Below are 12,567 nucleotides of genomic sequence, written 5' to 3'. Positions count from 1 at the left end.
ATCACATAAATAAGAGTGTGAAGGTCTGGCTTCTTATTAATTCTCAGATTTCTTTTTTTACAGCCAGATGAGTGTTAACATCATCCCAGTTTTTGTTCTATGTAGAGAAATAAAGTTGGCAGTGGGACCCAAAGTCTTCCTAATCCATTACAATATTTTGCTCTAAATACAGGTAAGTGTGTTAACAGACCAGGTAGAGGCTCAGGGAGAAAAGATTCGCGATTTGGAGTTTTGCCTTGAAGAGCACAGAGAGAAGTTGAATGCCACAGAAGAAATGCTGCAACAGGTATGTTCAGAAGCCGGTACCGAGGTGGGGTTTTTCTGCTGGCCTATTTGAGATGCTACATTTATATGTTGCGTTTGCTCTGATGCAGTGGTGAATTTCGTGATTCACGTAGCCTGGTTTATTTTACTTTTTTTCTTTTTGGCTGCGCCGCTCGGCATGTGGGATCTTAGTTCCCTGACCGGGGATCAAACCCACGCTCCCTACAGTGGAAGCGTGGAGTCTTAACCACTGGACCACCAGCGAAGTCCCCTGGCTTATTTTAAGCAAAAAACCTAGAGTAGAAGGTCTCTAAACACATACACACAGTAGAAAGTGTTCACTGCAATTAGAGTCTGGAATAAAATATTAATAGGATTGTAGATAATTTTAAATGTCTCCTTTATGCTTTCATATGGTTTCCTAATTTCCAACCATGAATGTATATTTTATGATTAAGAAAAAAGATAAGTACCTTATATGACTTATTGGAAAAATTTTGTAATGTATGTGGGTGCACACACATATGCTCGTCTATGAGAGGGCCTATAATACAGCAGGTAGAATACACACTGGAGCGAGACTGTTAAGGTTGAGTCTCTGCTTTGCCATTTCCTTGCTGAATGACCTTCTGCAAGTTCTTAACCTCTCTGTTCCTTAGCTTCCTCGTCTGTTGAATAAGAATAATTCATGAATTATCCTATGAGTTTCTATCTCATAAGGTTGTTTTGAGGACTGAACCACTGAATACCTGTAAGAACAGTGCCTGGCACATAGCAAACATAATAGCATCTTCAGTGTTATCTTCAGGCTTAAGAATGTATACGTTTATATATGTGTGTATCAATATAATGCTTATTGAGCATTAGTTCGGCTCTTTGAAGGGTAACTAAAGCAAATAATTTTTTCCAAATGTATCTATTATTGATTAATCTTCACATCCTCTACTTAAGAGTTACTGCTTCGCAGTCATAAGCGAGACACATCCATATGTGGCTGTTCACAATAAAACAACTTTTGGATGTCTCTCTTAAATTCTAATAGGAGCTTCTGAGCAGGACATCCTTAGAAACTCAGAAGTTGGACCTGATGGCTGAAATATCTAACTTGAAGTTAAAACTGACAGCTGTAGAGAAGGACAGATTGGATTACGAAGATAGATTCAGAGACACAGAAGTAAGTGATACCCTTCCTCTCTCTTTATATACATATACGTATCTATGCACATATATATGCATACTTATATATCTCGCACACACGTATTCCTAGAACAAGTTGAAATTCCTTGGAGTTGTGAAGGAGAGGCAGTTAATTACTATGTTCCCTCATTATCCATGCTTCTTTTTAAGAATAAACTTACACTGACTTTTTATCACTAAATGATAGTGGTAATTTGTATTTTGAGGCTTTTTTTTTTTTGCGGTACGCGGGCCTCTCACTGCCGTAGCCTCTCCTGTTGCGGAACACAGGCTCCGGACACGCAGGCTTAGTGGCCATGGCTCACAGGCCCAGCCGCTCTGCCGCATGTGGGATCTTCCCGGACCGGGGCATGAACACACATCCCCTGCATCAGCAGGCGGACTCTCAACCACTGCGCCAGCAGGGAAGCCCTATTTTGAGACTTTTGATATGAAATATTAATCCTTTCACTTGCCTTTAGAAATGCTTTTGACTTTCGGACATTTGGAGCTTCTGTCTATCTATTCTAGCCATCCATGCATCCATCTGTCCATCTGTTCATCCATACTGATTCTCTTCATTGTGGAAATAATGGGTTCAAGTGCATGATTTTACTAGTAGTTCTTATTTAAGCACACTGATTACTTACTCTATGGTAAGTAGATTTTTAAATGTGTATGGCAAACATGCTTTCATTATGTAATCATAAAAATCGCAGATTTTTAGAGGTCATTTAATTTGGCCTTCTACTTTTGGTCTAATCCACATGTAAATCATTCCACATAAATACAGCTCAGTATACTTTTGTGAAATTCAGGGTAGATTCTACAACATGAAATACCCATTTTCCTGGCTAAACATGCTTTCTTGTTTGTTTGACCTAGTTTATTGTTAATCCAGGTTTTCTAATTTGTTAATTGCTTTTTTGTCAAGGCGGAGTTCAGAGCATATCCAAATGAAATCTATTCATTTGAAACTAAGTATAAAGCACTGTAGAAATTTTTTCTCTCCTAGGGCCATCTCTTCCTTTCTCTTTATTTTGTTTCCTCAGTTGGGGTATGGAGAGGTGTCATACTGAATTAGAAAATTGGGTACCAAGAAGGAGAGAGGAGAAATCATTTACTTACTTTCCCCCTCTATCTTCATTTCAAATATTTGTTTTATGCTCACTCCATGCCATCACGATATGATATATATTATCCACATATGTTATCCACTGTGTGAAAGTCCTTCCTTGAGCTGAATGCAATAAGGTTTACTCCATTGTTATTTTTAAAATTAAATTTTCTGTCGAAGATGTAACTATTATGGAAAGTCTTGGTATATGTATTACTTGCTCAGTAACAAAAGGAAATCCCCAGCTTAGCTCATGTTTTAATCTTAAAGCTCTTTGTCAGTCACCTATATAAGTATGTTTTTCATTTAATTGAGACTGGGGCTTTTAAAACAAAACTTAGGAAGTTACCTACTTTCATTAAAATTCTAGCTTTTGTGCTTTCTTTAAAAATCTGTTTGGATATTTCCTCTTTTCCCTTCTGTCTTTCCCTGACTCCACAGCTGCTACAGAACACATTGGTAGAATTCAGTCAACAGATGGATAACATGGCAGTGGAGCTAACTCTGGTGTCAGGAAAGAAGTTTATCGTTTTGGGGCATTAAGAGGTGGCCTTATTATACACACAAAGTTTAGGGAAAGTCTTAACCGGCACAGGTGTGGTTAATTTGGATATGAGATGTTAACCAAATATTGGGACTAAATTGAAGTAGCTGTTTTAGGATTTTTTTTTTTGTAAGACCCCAGAGCAATATCTACATCTCTTGAGTTCGTCTGCATTTTTTATAAATCCTTTTTTGGGGGTTACTTGCTTTGCTCGTGCATTCTCTCAATCATATGGAAGGTGATCTTGTTATCAAACTTGTAGTAATCCCTGATAATTTTCTAATAAACATTCAACACTATTGTTAAAATGTAGCATGCACATACTCAGAGATTATGGGATATATGATAAACTTTGTTAAACATGAAAATAGTGTTCAAAATTAAAACTAAAAAATTAAAATTGAATATGCTCATTTTCTTAGAATGAGCATAGAATGCTCATTGTCTTAGAATTTTAGATTATTTGGAGATGAATTTCTAAGGAAACATTGGAGTGGGGGAAGAAGTATAGATACTTCCAAAAGATTGAGGGTAAGAGTCTTGAAACTTTGGAAGATTGAGGGCTTGCCTGTCCCAGGAACTGCTGATAGATGTTTGGCATCGTTCAATGGTGCCCCCTTGTGGTAAGAATACAGATATCAGAAATGAGTTTCTGTGGAGCCCTGAAGAGTTTTCTGAAAAGGAAAAGATAACAGGGATTTTCTTTTTAAAACAGTACTGAACTTTTGATAAGAAGTTAGTTGGAAATAATTTGTATTACATTTTTCAAAGTTTCATGTTAAGGAGCTACTTCCAGATTTTCCAGCTTGACTTTTCATGGGAAGATAGGGCTTCTTTCAGATTAGAAATTTATGTTCATATTTATGGTGTTGCTACAAAGCATGATTGGGTAGGGTTTTTTTAGTAGAAAAATGACCTCAATTTATAATTCTATTTTATTCATTTGTTTCTTCTTTACAAATTGCCACTGTTTCTAAAGGAAGTGGTAAAATACAACAATCCAATAGAATTCAAAGCTGTTTTTTTACCAATAAGAAAGTGGGAAAATATATATAAGAAAGACCAGATTGATTAAGGAAGGCTACTAAGAATTCGTATTATGCAAAGATGGTTAATAAATGGGAGATAAATAAATGGGAGAAACTGACCTTTTCCTTGAACTTGAATTCTGAACTTGTACATAAGGACTCACAACTAAAATGTTATTAAATGATGTCAGTTATTTACCTCATTCATAAAAGGAGAAAATAGATATCCTCTTATTGAAACATTGTATTAATAGTAATTATAATTAATATTAATAAGTAATTATATAATACTAGGTAGTACTTTTCCCCTTTACAAGAAACTACAATTTAAAAGCTTGTAGGTTTTCTGAGAAGTGTATTTCACAACAGCATCCTTTTTTCTAGCCCCTGTGAGATTGAATTCTTACACTTAGAAGTTTAGAATAATCCCTCAATAAAAAACTTTTATTTCTTATTGCATTGTTCTGTTTGTTTTTTACAGCATTCTTGTGTAATTCTTTTCTGTCTGTGAATCTGTGGCTCAGGAATAAATGTCTTGAAAAGAAAGGAACAAAAACACGTTAACCATTGGTGGGGTTTTCATGCCTTGTGGTTAAAAAAAAAAGTCTTCACAGAGTATTTGAGCCCTTCTTTTGGATGAGTTGGTATTGTTTCACATTCTAATTTCCTTTTCCTATTCTCTGGGCTCTGGACAAAGATATGTCACTATTGCTCAGAATATTTAGACAAATTTTATAAGCAAATTAGTTTTGTTTGTTTTTTGTGTGGTACGCGGGCCTCTCACTGTTGTGGCCTCTCCCGTTGTGGAGCACAGGCTCCAGATGCGCAGGCTCAGCGGTCATGGCTCACAGGCCCAGCCGCTCCGCGGCATTTGGGATCTTCCTGGACCGGGGCACGAACCCGTGTCCCCTGCATCGGCAGGCGGACTCTCAACCACTGCGCCACCAGGGAAACCCACAAATTAGTTTTTTTTAAATAAAAGTAGAAAAGTTGTATGATTGTATTTGTATTATGAAAACATTAGGATTGCGTTCTTTTTCATTTTCCAAATATAAAATTATTATGATACTGAATATATTTGTAAATGATAAGGCCCTCATCTACCCTCAAGTTGTGAATCCTTGGTCTAAAGTGTTTAAATTTCATTTGATTCTCCAAGATTGGGCTGATGAACAATCTGTATTTTTGTAGAAAAATTAAGAAATTATTAAAGTATTTTTGTAAATATCCATATATCACTGAAAAGTCTCTAAAAGTAAATGACTTTACTAAAGAAAATTTCTCTGGTTTATTTTAAAAGATAAGAGTTCATATAGTGATTTTTAGTCTAGAAATATTTGCACAATGATAGTAAGCGATCAGCTACATTTCTTAAAATTTTAGTCACCTTTCATTTTCATAATCAATCGCATCATTTTAGGGCAGAGGCAATGTTTTCAATGGAAAGATGCTTTAATTCTCAAGGAGACACATTCATTTTCAGTTGTCTGATCTCATTCATCCAGCTTTAACTCAGGAGCTATTGACTGAAGATTTCCAAGCTGCTCTTTTGGTAGATAAGTGTGTTACTGGTTTCCTAATGTATTTCCTTGTCGCTTTTTGGACAGGGGCTAATGCAGGAGATCAATGATTTGAGGTTAAGAGTCACTGAAATGGACAATGAAAGACTTCAGAATGAAAAAAAGCTGAAATCTACCAAAGTAAGTTCTCACAATGGCAAAAATTTTTATATAAATGGCTCACTATCTACAATCAATAATATAAATAAAATACATTTTCTACTTAGTATATGATAGAGAAGGCATTTTACAAGGGAATGAACTTTTTCTCCAAGCTGGAGACCATCTTGAATTTAAACACTACTGTTCTGAATAAGAATCAGGGTTTAACTAATCTGATAGAACGTAACCTGTCATTTCTCTTAATTATCTAACCTCCTTTATAAACTGATACTGTTTTCTTGGTTACTTAGCTTGTCTTTTTCTATCTGTAGTTTTCTTTCCCTCCTGTCTCTCTACCAGTCTTTAATGGCCAAACTTTCTAGCATGAAAATCAAGGTGGGTCAGATGCAGTATGAAAAGCAGCGGATGGAGCAAAAGTGGGAGTCCCTGAAGGTGTAGTAGACCTTGGGTAATGGGGTCCATGGCCTGTTGCTTTCTGGCTTGTGTTGTTTTGCTGTGATGGTGTTTTTAGTGGTGTGTGCATTCATTTTGTGTGTGTGTCACCTGTTCTTTAAAAATATGTTTAAAGCTGATTAGAGGGACAATACAATCCCTAATATTGTTTTCAGAAACATATGAAATAGTGAAAAACAATAAGCAGGTAAAATAAAAGTATTCGTTTATAAATTAAATCTCACTGTCTTGGACTCTCTGAGATTCAAGCATAGTAAAATAATTGCAGCGATTCAGCTGTGAAAGAATTCTGGTATCAATAGTAGACACTGTTTTCTTCCTTCTTGGCGATAAATGTGTGCATCGGTTAACTCTGTCATGGCAGTGAGTAGAAGTTACTGCTTAGAAGCACAGTGAGAACAGGCAGCACTTCTTGCCAGTGCTACTGAAAATTCCTTGTATTTGGTGTCCATTCCTACCATAAACAAAAACTATAGGGCCAACTTCTTAGCTCCATTGGAGAGCTACATCTTCTCATAATACCAAACATAGTACGTATCTTTAGAGACTGAAACTATATTAAGAAAAATAAAGGTGTACTTATTAGTATTGCATGGCTTTATTTCCTGGGTTAAATACAGCCAGCAAAACTTAAATTTGTCAAAGCTAATTCTTTACCAAAATGAAACAGAAACAAACATTAGTAAATAGCACATTGGATTTGGGGTCTTAAATAGTTGTGTAGTTTAAAAAAAAAAAGACTTAAAATCTGTTTTCTAAATCTCTTTTTTTCCATTGTTGTAGGAGATTCTATTCTTTTACCTTAGTGATGAGGATGAATTATTTAGTCCCGTGATTTGGCTAAAGTTGTTCATCGCGTGCTACCTTACCCACTAATTAAGCTCTGTCTTGTCCAGGGAACATGAGTGCCATCTTGAAATGCTGAATAAATGTCAAGCAAGTCTAGTATATTATTTTCCAATTTGCATTTTGTTTTGCTTGTATGACACTAAGCATCTAATGATTATCTTCCTTGATTAACTTGGTCAGATTTTTTACCTAACATAAGATTTAAACCTTAGGGCTGCCCTAGTCCTAATCACACTTTAAAAGATTTATTTTTAATTTGGTCACAAGGAAACTTGAAATAATTATACCATAATTATTATAAGTTGTACTTTTATTAATTGTCTTGCTTCCTGCTTATCATTGCCACTGTCTGATTTCTGAAGTTTGCGTCTAAATTCTTGTAGTTTTTTGTTTCATTCACAAAAACTAATTATTGACTTAAGAGTTAACAGACTCTCTGAATATTCCCTTTTAGTCATAATCTACTCTTTTTAAATGAATTCATCATTTGTAGGAGGAACTGGCATCTCTAAAAGAACAGCTGGAAGAGAAGGAATCTGAAGTAAAAAGACTACAAGAAAAATTGGTTTGCAAGATGAAAGGAGAAGGGATTGAAATTCTTGATCGAGGTAAGAATATGTATTTAACATTTGTTCTCTTGTTTTGTTAAAGTCGTCCAAGATCTATAAAAGAAACTGATGTTAGATGATGTGTACCATTAGCATCTAAGAGAGAGAGGAGTAGCAGAGGCCATCTGGGCCCAGGACTGCAGGGACTCCTCCAAGCCTCTTTACTGTGCTTGGGCATCTATTAACTTCCTCTTGAGCAGCTGGAGAAGGGCACCTCTTTTCTTTAGTGGGACTTTATTTTAGGTTACACGGTAAATTCCCATCATGTCCAAATTGCAATACAAGGAAGTGTCAAAAAGAATTAAAAGGAACCAAAACTATGTCCCAAGATTATTCCCCTCTGAACTGAACTTGAGACAACATAAAGTAAGGCATTTAGGAACCTTGCCTGCCTTTTTGAGAGGAGAGAGGAAAGGCTGTGTATCTTTGGAAAGTTAATGAACATTTCTTATCATGCATTGAGCCCTCAACCTTCTAGAAAGCAAAATAGGTTAATTCCGTTTTGGGAAAACTGTACGAATTTATCCAAAAAATTGTTTTCATAAATTGAGGAGGTTTGTCCTGGACATCATATGGACTGTAATTTTTCATAATGTAGATTATACCCGCTAGAAAATAACTTGAATGAAATGTGGGTTTTTAAAAAATTATATTTGGAAGTGTATATGCCTGTAACATCTGACAACACTCGGTCAAATTTAACCTTTCTTTGTTATAACAAATGGTATGGCAAAAGCAAGTTCTGACTCATTCAAAACAGAACAAATTCCAGTTAGTGTAGATTTGGTACATTTTTATCTATTGCTTTATCTGTTTTGTCTATTTTATCTATTATTGTCTGTACAATGAGGGGCTTGAATTAGATTACCTCCAAAGTCTTCTTGGCTCTAGAATACCCTGGCTTTATTTACCTGTAGGTATCACAATCCCCTCTCCATCAGAAAACTCAATTCATCCAACATTGAGGGAAATGGATTTTTCCCCTCTATTTTAGCATGTGTAGAATGTATGTTCTTCAAGGACACTCACAGACAGGTCATGCTTTCAAGATTCTAAGGAAAAAAATGGAATCATAGAGGCTATGTGGGCTAGAGGCTATGTTGGCTATGCTAGAGTAATGCTACCCAAAGTCGGATCTGAGGACTAGCAGTAGCAGTGGTCTGTGAACCACTTGTCAGCAGTACACAGCCAGGCACTAAGAGCAAGTGCTTAGAAACTTCGTGGAATCTGATGTTGCCATAACATCTACCTGCGTGATCAGTGGACTCATCTTGGTGAACAGGAGGAGATGGACCACTTCAGTGCTGCTGAACTTGAGCAGTGAGATGAATATGACATAAGCAATGTCCTAATCACATTCAGGAGGGTCACATATCAGACTGTAATGGAAATGTGAAAAACAACCAATGCAACATTAGCTGGTTTTTCATCACAGTTAGTGTAAGAAGCACTTGTACTCCGAAGGCCCAATTTTAATACAAGAAAATCAAGGTTCAGAAAGGTGAAGTAACAGAGGTAGTAACTCAGATTTACATCTTCTGATTAACTACATTAGATTCTCTTTCTAACCTCACAGAGGGCATGTTATATTGCAGTATCAGTCCTAAAGTCATAAAATAATGCTTAATATTCAGTCTTTATGAGGTTAGAGTCTCTTTATTTTAGGTAAAAGGAGACCAAATAATAGTGCTTTTAAAATACTACTTATTGTTGTAATGTATGCTAACTTCCAATTCAATGGGTTTTCCTGCACAGATGAAAATTTTAAAAAGAAGCTCAAAGACAAAAGTAAGGTTTTTGGTGTATTTCCATCAGCCTTTACATTCACCAAAAGTACTACTTGGACTGTTCTTTGCATGTGTTTTTAAAACATTTCTCTCCCCAAAGATGTAAAATTGCTTCATCAATAAGCTCCCCATTTCTTCAGAGTATACAAAATAGAGGGCAAATAAACAAACAATAAAACAAGGAGTAAAAGACCGTTTAGCTTATTGCTCCTGGTTCAGCCCTTTTGCTCTGCAGGATATAGCAGAGCACCCAGAGTGGTGGAGGTGAGGAAGCGTTTTCTCCGTGGCCCAGGAGATACAGGGTCAGAGGAGAAAATAATGTTTATGCTCCTATGAAAACCTACTGTTTTTACGGTTTACCACAGTTGAAGATTATTTTGAACTTTGCTTTTGTTTTCCAATGTTTTGGAGCCCACTTTTTCACTGAGATCTATATTAAGGGCTTCTATAAACATATCCTCTTGTGTTACAAAAGAAATTGTACCCAGGCTGACTAACAGAGACTAGAGTTAATGCAGTGTAATCGATAAAGCCTTAGTGGACTTTCCTCCAGACATTAAGTTCTTAAGGGAATTTGCCATTAAAAAAAAAAAAAGAAGAAAAGCAGTTCCTAAACAGTATACCTTAATTGAAAGTATTGTATCAGAGCTGAATGATGCTCCACTGTTTTAAAATTTACCTTCAGTAGTATTTTTTTGTCCTCAAAAGCAGACAACCTTAGCTGAACATTTTCCTCTGTTTCAATTTTTTTAATTTGTGATTTCAGTTTGGGTTGACTTTCCATTTTTAAAATGTTTGTTTTTTTATTACTAAAGTAACATGCTTTTGTATTTGAATGTCACATTTTAAGGAGAATCACTTACTTTGGCCTTTTAAAATAGTATTGTTTAAAAACGTTTTAAAATAGTACTGGAAATGAAGTTTATAGATGAAGCAAAGTACTTGTTATCCTTCTGTATGGAACCTACAGCCAGCTGCTTAGCATGATACTCATGTAAATATCACGTTCCTTCAGGCTCTTACCATTTGTGTCTCCATCTTGGTTATAACCGAACATCATTTTCTCTGCTCTTGTCATATATACACCATTCATTGCTTTCACCTGCTTTATAAGTTTCTTCTTTGAAAGCTCTGTATTTTTATTGTTATAGCACTGAAATTTCATCTTCAGTGTTCTTATGAGGATTTTGTTCTTGCTTTGAGAGAGGGTAGTTGTTTTCTTTCTGGAATGATGACTATTAAGGTGAGTTAGAAAGTGTTCATTTTTCAGGTTTTCCCTAAAAGAGGATATGAATGGTAAATGTGCCTTTTAAAAAAAAAAAGAAAGTGGAACAAATTATTAACATCTTTACCTTGCAACATTTTGATCTGAAGAGTCAGTAGCTTCTTGTTATTGTCACACAAGTTAACTAAACAGACTTCTGATTTGCTGTTGTGATATTTCAGATATTGAAGTACAAAAAATGAAAAAGGCTGTGGAGTCTTTGATGGCAGCAAATGAAGAAAAGGTAACTAGATGAAATTTAAGTGTTTATTTGGACGTGTAATAACATCATTTTGATCATTCCATGCATTCTCATCAGATATCCCAGTTTGAAAGAACATCGCCTAAACACAGCTGACAATTAAGAGGCAAGCATTCTCCCTTCCTGCCCAAGTGGGCCTGCTCTCGGGGGGCGGGTCATAGACGTACTTGTGCTGCACAGACAGGAATGGAGACCAGCAGCACTGGCTCCACTGAGAATCTACCCCTCCCAACCACCGCCCTGAATTTAGAAAATGTTCAGGTTATCAGATCAGCTCTTTATATTCAGGTGACAAATGAGACAAAGGATACAGGCCATAGTACATCCTTTCTGTGGTCCCTGGAAATTCTGGACTGCCCTATGAACTCTGAAGGAGGTAGCCATGGCAACTTTAGCTTCATGATCCTGTTGATTTTCTTCTCTAGGAACATGTTATTTCCTTCACACTCCTGGCCTCTTTCACATCTGGGATTATCTCTGCTCTCCTGATGGTGAGATACCAGGAAACAAGCACAGGCACCATGTAATCAAGGATGGCACTCGGCTTTGTTTTAGCTATGCTCACCTAATCCCAAGGTCTCCAAGAGGGCCTTTCCTCCAGCTGTTGCTTCTCCTTACTTCATCCTGCTAAGAGCAGGGATGCAGGGACCCTACTAAGGAAACACGCTTCTTCTTGGCTTCCCTGACCAGCCATATACCCAGCAGGCAGGTTCAGCTCCTGTCATCAGAACTGCTCTCCCCTCGTGTCCTTTAATGAATAGAACAAGGAGACATTTTCCCATGAAAAGAGTAATTTCAAGGAAATAAAAACCAAGCAAATGCCAAAGAACTTTATCTTGATCTTTTTCTCTCATCATAAACTTCTTTCTCTAATTCTTTCTTGCCTACTCTGTTTGTATATTTATTTATTGCCTTTCATTCTTTTTGTTCTTTGTTCAATGGAAATAAACTCTTTCTCCTACCCACCTACCCATATATAGGTTTCTTTTTGCTAGTCTTCCCCACATCAAATAAAAAGAAAAGTCATTAGCAAGCTGCCCCACATAGATTTAATTTGAAAAAAAATCACTAAAATTCATTTGGTTTTAATTTCTCTCCCTCAAAAAGCAACAATAACAAATGAAACTCCCAATGTTGAATGAGGGCTTACTAGATGCTCAAACTTCTCTAGGAGCAGCGAGAGTGACATAACTTCTTGGTGGTTCCAAGAAGTCTTCAAAGAGGACATATTTGGGCAAATTCTGAGGGAGAGCAAAGAGTCATTCATCAGGAAAATGAAGGATTCTGGGCAAAGGATCCATGAGTGAAAACATGTCTCAAAACCAAGGCTTGAAACAACAGCCAGTGCGTGCTGGGAAAGTTCTGGAGCAGGAGATACAGGTCGAGGAGTTGGGTATATGAGAGAGTGCTGTGGCAAGGCTAATGATGTAATGATTTGGGTTCTCAGCTTTAGACCTTGGACAGTGAGATAATTAAATTGCCATGTTAGAAAGCTAACTCCAGTGGCAGAATGGAAGCAAGAATAAGGGAGGG

The 12,567-nt window shown here is 36.5% G+C and overlaps 1 protein-coding gene across 12 annotated transcripts in view; it reads left to right on the top strand.

Moving 5' to 3' along the window:
* The window catches only part of PPFIBP1 (PPFIA binding protein 1), a 177,942-nt gene that overhangs the window by 128,501 nt on the left and 36,874 nt on the right, over nt 1–12,567 (top strand). For 10 of the 12 annotated variants that reach the window (XM_033866966.2, XM_033866967.2, XM_019936081.3 and 7 more), the window contains 6 exons: nt 173–286; nt 1,307–1,438; nt 5,737–5,829; nt 7,607–7,721; nt 9,477–9,509; nt 10,955–11,016. In XM_033866966.2, coding sequence (XP_033722857.1) covers nt 173–286; nt 1,307–1,438; nt 5,737–5,829; nt 7,607–7,721; nt 9,477–9,509; nt 10,955–11,016 — 549 coding nt within the window. The remainder of the gene's footprint in view (nt 1–172; nt 287–1,306; nt 1,439–5,736; nt 5,830–7,606; nt 7,722–9,476; nt 9,510–10,954; nt 11,017–12,567) is intronic. The other 2 variants (XM_033866971.2, XM_033866968.2) reach the window with 1 other exon arrangement.

This window comes from Tursiops truncatus, chromosome 11, assembly GCF_011762595.2.
Source record: "Tursiops truncatus isolate mTurTru1 chromosome 11, mTurTru1.mat.Y, whole genome shotgun sequence".
NCBI lineage: Eukaryota > Metazoa > Chordata > Mammalia > Artiodactyla > Delphinidae > Tursiops > Tursiops truncatus.
The sequence above is the reverse complement of the archived record's forward strand: the minus strand, read 5'-3'. Positions and strand labels throughout refer to the sequence as shown.